This window comes from Culex pipiens, chromosome 2 (assembly GCF_016801865.2).
Source record: "Culex pipiens pallens isolate TS chromosome 2, TS_CPP_V2, whole genome shotgun sequence".
Taxonomy (NCBI): Eukaryota; Metazoa; Arthropoda; class Insecta; order Diptera; family Culicidae; genus Culex; species Culex pipiens.
Window position 1 is genome coordinate 106,234,821 of NC_068938.1, and position 8,919 is coordinate 106,243,739.

The 8,919-nt window shown below is 41.1% G+C and overlaps 1 protein-coding gene across 2 annotated transcripts; it reads left to right on the forward strand.

The window, feature by feature from the left end:
* The first annotated feature begins 252 nt into the window (after positions 1–252).
* LOC120414763 (lanC-like protein 3 homolog) lies at positions 253–2,340 on the forward strand. 2 transcript variants are annotated; one of them, XM_039576075.2, is made up of 3 exons: positions 253–389; positions 458–1,336; positions 1,396–2,340. In XM_039576075.2, the coding sequence occupies exons 2-3, from the start codon at positions 569–571 to the stop codon at positions 1,927–1,929; spliced, it is 1,302 nt and encodes a 433-aa protein (XP_039432009.1). In that variant the 5' UTR covers positions 253–389; positions 458–568; the 3' UTR covers positions 1,930–2,340. The 2 variants fall into 2 exon arrangements, with proteins under 2 accessions (XP_039432009.1, XP_039432011.1); XM_039576077.2 differs by having other exon boundaries at positions 289–389; positions 451–1,336.
* Positions 2,341–8,919: the final 6,579 nt, after the last annotated feature.

Consider the following 8,919-nt stretch of genomic DNA (forward strand, 5'->3'; position numbering starts at 1 on the left):
TTTTTAATTGTTAAGTCAAGTATTCTCAGCCGCGACGGTGGCGCCGCCAAGCGTATCCTGCACACTCTAATTTCTTTGATGCAAGATTGTATGCAACGCATTTTTTTTTGTTCTCACGGTTTACAACCAAGTTAGAACCAAGATGTACATCTGTTCTCTGTGGTAATATCGAGCAAAAAAACTAATTTTGACCATTTGCTCAAATATTTCCCACAGTTCACCAAACGCAAACTTCGGAACGCAAAACGCAAAATTTTTTACGGGGTTGAAACCATTTGACAGCAACAGGCAACAAAGGAATGCGATCAAAACAAAGGAGAAAAAAGTGGGTGAGAAAAGCAATTTGTCACTGAATGGCAAAAAGTTTCAGCTTCGATCGATAAGGGAAGGTGAGTTTGGTTTTCTCGGGTGAACACGAAAAAAAAAAGAAGTTAATTTTATCGCGTCGAGTTTGCAGCACCGAGTCTCACCACTGCTGGTCGTCGTGGTGGGCACATTGTTGGCCATTCGTCGTTGCTGTTGCCGTTCGCCTCCTTCACCTTCGCCTTCGACGGCCTCCGGATCCGGGATGGCGTCGTCGTCGTCGGCGGTGGCGGCCGGGGGCGGTGCTCCGTCGACGGGTGGTGGCGGCGGTGGTCGATTCTTTGCGAACCCCTTTCCGGATTACGGGGGTGGACCGGTGGTGAAGAACGATGACCACATCCGGAGTTTGGTGCAGTCGTACGTGAATCTGGTGGTGGACAACACCCGGGACGATCGGAACACGGACCACCGCGGGGATTTGTACGTGGGCGATGCTGGGATCGCGTACATGTTCCTGCGGTTGCACGAGTGTGGCCTGTTTGGGCCAGACGCGCTCCAGTATGCCAAACAGTACGCGGTCAGTGCCAAAGCGAAAGCGGTCCGGTACGCGATCAAACCGGAGGAACGGTGTTCGTTTCTGTGCGGGAATGCGGGGATCTTTGCCGTGTCGGCGGCCATTTGCCACCGGATGGGCCAGCGGCAGGAAATGGACGAAGATCTGCGGAACTTTGCGTCCGGAATTACGGTCTGCAAGCGGATCGACTTTAACAAGAACGGCAGCGACGAGTTGCTGTTTGGCCGGGCCGGCTACCTGTCCGGGATCTACTGGCTGCACCAGAACATCGACAAGCGACTGTTTGCGCACGAAACGTTGACCGTGATTGCGGGCGTAATGATTGAAAGTGGCAAGCGCTACTCGGCGGCCCACCGGAGTCCGGTTCCGCTGATGTACCACTGCTGGGGCGACGAGTACCTTGGGGCGGCCCACGGCATATCGGCCATCATGCACATGCTGCTGGAGTCACCGTTTCAGGTGGGGATCTTGTCCCTTTCATGTTGAGTTTTAAGCTAATCAACATCCCCTTGTTACAGGCCAACCCCAACGGGAACGAGATGGCCGCCGTCCGGGCCACCGTCAACTCGCTGCTCTCGCTGCAGGACGCCGACGGGAACTTCCCCGTCACGCTGCAGGACTATCTACAACGAAGCCGGGACGAGCTGCTGGTCCACTGGTGTCACGGCGCCCCCGGCATCGTCTACCTGATGGCCAAAGCTTACCTCCTCTTCAAAGACCCCAAATACCTGCAGTCGTGCGTGCGCTCGTGCGACCTCGTCTGGCGGAAGGGCCTGCTGCGCAAGGGGCCCGGAATCTGCCACGGCGTCGCCGGCAGCGGCTATGTCTTCCTTCTGCTCTACAGACTGACATCGAACCCAAAGTACCTCTACCGGGCGCTCAAGTTTATGGAGTTTCTCACCCACGAGGAGTTCATCCGGTACGCGCGCAACCCGGACCGGCCCTTCAGTCTGTACGAGGGGTACGCCGGCACCGTGTGCTTCCTGCTCGATCTGCTCCGGCCGGAACAGGCCGCCTTCCCGTTCATGGATGTGTTCGATACCAAGTGTTAGAGATGACGACGACGACGAAACAGTTGATAATTATGCTAATGATAATGATGATGGTAAAGATGATGATGATGATGTTCTTGTGTACTGTGTACCACTCAAACAGAAACGATAATAATAATATTATGATACAAAACATTATTACAACACACACAGCAGTAGCAGTGCAGTAACAGGCTCGAAATTCGAAGTTTAGATGTGTCTCACGTGAATAAAAATTAATTTAACGATTCCTTTTCACAACTATGCACCGTACTAAAGTGTGGAAATTATTTGTTCAGGACTGGTTAGGATATCACACGAATCCATGTGATTTATGATAAGTTTTTAAACTGATTTACCTTTAAAATATTTATTTTTGTTAAGTTATTGTAGTTTTATACTTTTGCTAATAAATATTTTTGTTTAAACATACCAATCTGTTTTATTTTCACTTCTCCGCATTTTCATCTTGGTTGTAATTTTCGTTTTATTTTTAACTGTTCACATTTAATTTATTTACTTCAAATTGTTTTACATTATTGTCGGCCAAGGGCTGCAAGATTCCAAGTATCCACAGTGCAATAAATAAAGTTCCCAGTCCTGCTAGTTTGAACTATGTTTTAATGCTTTTGGATACTAGGGATGCCCAGGTGCAGGACATCCTGGAAGGAGCGGAACTGACTGTATCGGCAGTCCTGTTCGCGACTGTCGTAATCAGGGAAGCGATCCGCCAATTGTTGGTTGTTAGTATTCCTGGTTATGAGAGTCTGAACAGTATAGCTCTGGTCCTGCATCAGTTCCCTATCCTCATGCCTCCCCGTATGTTAGATGATGACTTGAACATCTGTCTAGCTGGCGGTTGATGATGTCCATGTTTCGAATCGTGGTGATTGCCCTGTCTTGTCACATGTATTTACGTAACTGACGTATAGGCGAGTGACAAGGTAGCACTATAATGACGAAGTATGATTGCGTGGACGGCCATCACTAGGGAGTTCCGTAGTGATTTTTCAATGGAGCGTAGCCTTGGTTGTGAGCTGGCAGCCTATTCTAGTCACATTCAAAGTGAACTGTTTGTTTGCAACAGGAGTTGCGCCCTTTTGGGAAGTTACTCCGGAATTTAACGATCCTTAGGGAGGATTCTCCAGGACAATCATATTGAAATAGCCGAATGAGGAGGGCACGGAACAACGCAGTTGGTTTGGGTGCATACCTAGATTAGCTGTGTTGTTTTGGGTAAGATTGGGTTATTCGTGAGTAAGAAGATCATGTATCAATGCATCTTTTTTGTCTTCATTTTCATGTCATGCCTGGGCCTACGACTGGAGGACGGTCGCACCAGGACAACCGAATCAAGACGTCTCCGGTGTGATATCTATCACATTGGAAACAACAGCAACAACAACAGCCTGATTGCACTCAGGTTCAGGAAAGTATTTGTATCGTTATTTTATAGTTTTTATATTTTATTAACATCCCTTTCTTTGCAGAGCATAGACAACAATAACAAAGCGGCAATGTGGGAAAGGGAAGTCATTTGTGATTGTAGAAGGTATTGTTTTGATTCACAGCATGTTGAACGAACTGTTGTGAATGTACCTAGAACATCGCAGCACGGGGTTTTTCTTCTGCACATTTCCAACAACAGTTCTTGTTCGGTAACTTGGCTGAGAATGTAGCACAGTTACTGAATGTTGCTCGCAAACTGGGCTGAACGAAAAATGACGAGGGGACCGATGCATAACATTTTCTCTACAAATGTAAAATGATGGTTGCTTAAATTTCTTTCAGAGCTCACCTTTAATTTTGACTTAACATTTAATTAAAACTTAAATATGATTTCTAATTTGCTGTTTGTCTGCTTTTTAAGTGGGCTACAGCCCAAGTAGTCCAGTCAAACAAGCTCAGTTATCGAACAAGTACTGTACTTTAATTTCGCTTCACTCATCTTTCTACTCTTCTGCTCTCATTTCCCAATAAATACTGAAACGTGTTTTCCCTAACAAAAACAGTTTCCCTTAATATGCGAACGATTTTAACTTCTGTTTATCATTGATCTTTCCTTTACCTATTTTCTTATTTATTTATTAAAATGTAATTTCCATCGGCTCCTACTCTTCTTTCTTTCAAACTACAATTATTCTTTCAGTATCGAACTTTATGTAGTTTGCTTTCCTTTATTGTCTATTGTTTAAATCTACGCCCTTTTCTTCAAACAAGTATGGTTCGAGTCCTTACTTAATATATTGAATGATCAAAGTCACACACATAACATTATTGTACTTTTGATAAATTTTTGAATAACATGCTTAGGTTCAAAACATTGTAACAAAACACCGCGACAGAAGAAATAGCAACAGATTAACACGATTCAACATTAGGGAAGATTTAAGGAGAAAACAGTACACAGTAAATAACAATTAGTTTTTGAATTCAAACTAAAAATTAAACAGTTTTTTGCTTTACTGAAAATTGATAGGCACACTATAAATGGTTAGGCGCTTATACTTACATCAAACCCTACGTAATGTACCACCCCCGGCCGAGTTAAAATGCGTAACCGGAAAAGAAGGTGTGCATGCCTGGCACGAACACTCAAAGCGTGTTCTAGCGTGCTGCTCGTACTGACTCAGAGCAAGGGTGAGATGTAGGTGTAAGGGCAGTGCGTGTTCGTCGGGAACCTGGTGCATAAGATCGGTCAAGGCCCGTTCTTACACTGAAAATTGCGAATTGCGAATTCAAATTGTTTTATATTATTGCATTGAATCGAATCCATTTGGGTAAAAAAAATCACTTTAACAACTAATCCTAACTTAAAACTAAAAAAAAACTAAATTCATTGAAATATTCAAAATCATTAGAACGAGTAAACTACGAACTGCATTTTAAGATGAATCCCGCATAGTCATGAACTATATAACTACTTTATGACAAATAGTTACTCAACTATTTATCAAATGGTCTCTACTATTCATTAAATTGTAACCCAACTATATATGTACGATATATCAAACCATTAATTCCATTCCCAAAATAGTTTTGGTCGATTTTACTATATGAGAAATTAGTTGTTAGGCAGAAAACTATATGAGGTTTTCATACATATGTAAATATTTTTATAAACTTGGATTTTACGTCAAATAGTCATTGCCCAAAAAATTGACTATTCCCTATATAGTTTCTGAAAAACTACTTTACCGACACTACTTTGCCGACACTTAAAAAAAGACCGCAAAAATGAACCCTACAATTGTTGTGATAACTACTTCGGATATAATCAAATTTGATTTTTAAGTTCTATCGATAGTTGGTGAATGTTTACCGCCATTATATGTGATGTTATTTACGTTGCTGCCGAACTGCTGCCGCCTTATCCGATTTATCTATATCTGTTGGTGGTTTTTCAGTGGTTTTGGTGACATGTTGTGTTAGAAGGGAGCAAGCTCGGGGGCAAGTATTTTTCGATAAGTCCAAGTAGTCCAAACAAAAGATCGCATAAAGATTTCTGATGAACTTACAGTAAATTTTAACGTTACAAAACGATAAAATATATTGTCATTTTGGCAGTATTTTAACAGTAGACAGCATCGTTTTTTAAGATAATTTGCGTCGTATTTTGGGATTTTACCATAAAAAAGGGGGGTTGTTATGCACCGGTACCATAAAAATTTCGAAATTTTTCCATACATTTTTTTTCCAAATACGACGCATTTTACTGTTAATCTAATGTTGCATTTTTCATCCAAAAACTCGTCCTAACTATAGAAAACATCATACATCAATAATAAAAACAGCAAGCATTACAATGGATTACGCAGTAAAATTATAGTCCTTTATCATTTTTTTTCCTACTAAATAGTACTGTTTTCACTCTATCCGTACATTGAAATAAATAATCATTGCAGTGAATTTCACAGTAAAATTATAGTTTATTATCGTTTGTTTCCTACTCAATGGTACTGTAAAAACTATATTCAAACAGTACAATGAATTGTAGGTACAGTAGAATGTATTTTAATTTTAATTCGTTTTGTTTACATTTCACTTTTGTTTTAATTCTATTTGCGTTACCAACACTCCAAACTGCAACTCCAGCGACTTTTTTTTTCTTTGGAGATCTATCTTCAATGCTGGAGCCGGTATTAGTTCACGTTCGTTCTCAATTCTCGTTGTGAAAGATGAGCTCGGGAAACTCTGGTAGCTTTTGTGTTCCGGCGTGGGTTTCTATTCAATTCTGTGGATTGCGAATGATTATTGGTAAATAATAATTATTTTTTGGCAACTCCCGCTGCTTTGCGGTGAAACTTACCCAACGAGAAATGGGATTCAAGCCTGCCGCGAGCCACCGTCTTCAAGGAAAAGACCGGATTAATCTTTTGGTACATAGACGAGTACCTGAGGAACAGTATAATAAATTAGTTGATGTGGAGAATTATGTTCCAAATTATCGAAAAAGCTTACATTGTTCTTGTACTCGACGACCTCATCCGTGTCTTCCAAGATCTCAACGAAGAGCACATCGTTTGTTAGCTCTGGTTGAGGTTCCTCTTCTTGCTTCCTGTCTGACCAGGACATCCGGAGACGGATGTCCAATTTTGTTGTACATACTAGTCCGCTGGAATTAAAGAATTTATCCTCGTTATGATTTCAACAAATGATTCTTTTAAAATTTAAATCAGCTTACCACAAAGAGAACCGCTTACGTGAACAGCATTGGTGTGGGTAGAAGGGATTCATTCTGCTGGTTACAGGTTTCACGGGGCACGGTGCGACGGATACTGCCAACAGTGACGAAATCGGCCGGTGATGAACGACATGAATGGAGAAAGGAGTTTGAGTATAGGCAGGTGCAGAGGGTTACTCTGTGGTTGGAGTTCGTCGCTGGTGTAGTTCCTCGGCCAAATAGAGCGCCAACAGCTTCAAATGATCCATGGTCGAAATATTCCCTGTTGGAAACCAAATACAAAAGATTGTTAAAACGAGCTGCCCAAGCAAGAAAAATGCCTGCTGCTACTATTTCCAATGCAACAAGTGATTTGTTGACATTTTTCGGCATCCTCCGCAACGTCAAACCATACCAATTTGTTGCTGGATCTTTTCCGGAAGAGATCCGACACCAACTTCGGACTGGTTTGACGTTTGCGGAAGGTGCCGAAAAGTTTGGTAAAATCACTGCTTGCAAAAAAAAAGTGGGGAGGGACTCCGGTCTCCCCCCACGAACACAGTTGGAAACAATTCCAAGATCCAAATTTCCCCACTCTCGAAATACTTACCTAAGTTGCTGAAAATTGTCGTTCCACACCTAGTCACAATCTCGGAGTAATTCCAGCTTGGTACCCGGCGGGCCTTTTCAACAAAAGACGGGAACTAAATCGAAATATGCTTGGGCATGCGCCCAATAAACTTTCACACGCGATTTATTGCGGAAAATTCGACACCGAAACCAACAACTACGCGGACATGATCGAACACGCGTGAGTGAAAAAGTTTGACAGCTCGATGGTGCGTTCGTTTGAGTACGCTTCATGTCACTTGCATTGGCGTTCGTTTGGTAAGCTTGTGCTGCACAATAAAGCTTTTTTTTTTGGTAGCTGATTTACTCTGTTTTAATTGGGTACTAAAGCCCTATGTCATTTTTTATGTACAACGGTAAAAAACACGATTAAAAACCATTTGTGATCACTTTTTTTCATTTTAATGCAAAAAAAAATGTTGACAAGACAACATTTTTTCGATGGTTCAACTATGGTCCCCTTGGAACGCTGTCAAGTAGGAGCTTTTCTGTCAAGAAGGACCGCGAGGTTAATTTTTCAAAATTGATTTAAAAATCTATTTTAAACTCTTTGTGGTCGTACAAAGGGTCATTGTACTCAGAAAAATAAGCTTTATCGCTGTAAACAAGCTTCATTTCAGGACCCAATTATTTGTAGAAATACAAAAATAAATACCTTGAAAAATCTACAATCAAGCAAACAAATATAATTGGGCCAATGTCGAAGCGTAAACAAAGAGAAACTCCATCACGTTAGTTGATATTCCAAGCAAAACAATGGTTATGGGCTGATGTGGATTTGTAAGCAACAGTCTGTCTTGATCACGTCAGTTCGTGTTTACATAAAAAATGAGCAGGATAGACTGTTGTTTACAAATCCACATTGGCTAATTTACATTATTTTACTTGATTTACATTAGATACAAAAAAGATCTCGAGTAGGTGGACTATTTTTTATACTTTATAATTAAAACAAATGACAGCTCGCTCAACCATGTTGTGTTTGTTTGAGGAGGGTCGCACGGTTTCGGTGTAATGGTGCGTTCGGTACAAGAAGGTCGCGCTATATACACTCAAACCTCGATGGTTTGACACCAACTGTTGTCAAACGAGCGGGGTCACGTTTTAGTTTGACACCCCTTTCACACGGAGTTCACACTCACTACCAAACGTTTGTTTTGATAGTGTGCGAGAGTGCCGTGTAAAAAGTGACAGTTCGTCACTTTTTAGTTTGACTTTGACCAACCAACGGGGTACAAACTAAAAAAGTGTCAAACGAAAAAGTGACCAACCACCGGGGGTTGGTTGAGTGTATAGAGCTTTATGACGTTTCGGGTACGCATACTAGCGCACCATATGATTTTGCTGGGCGGACAAAATTTAACCTCACTTTTTTTCGTGTACGTACACGCAATACATACGCACGTAGATAATCAAAAATCAAAATCAAAAATTTTTAAATGTTGATATGTTGAAATGTTGAAATTTTGAAATGTTGAAATGTTGAAATGTTTAAATGTTTAAATGTTTAAATGTTGAAATGTTGAAATGTTTAAATGTTTAAATGTTTAAATGTTTAAATGTTTAAATGTTTAAATGTTTAAATGTTTAAATGTTTAAATGTTTAAATGATTAAGTGTTTAAATGTTTAAATGTTTAAATGTTTAAATGTTTAAATGTTTAAATGTTTAAATGTGTTCCGGTTGACCATCCCTATTCCCCCAACTGGCAATGCACAC

What these genes read in the sequence shown, in the direction of transcription:
- LOC120414763 (XM_039576075.2), top strand. Translation starts at nt 569, where the DNA reads ATGGCGTCGTCGTCGTCGGCGGTGGCGGCCGGGGGCGGTGCTCCGTCG. An exon ending in TGCTGGAGTCACCGTTTCAG is followed by an intron (nt 1,337 to 1,395) that starts GTGGGGATCTTG and finishes CCCTTGTTACAG; the next exon opens with GCCAACCCCAACGGGAACGA.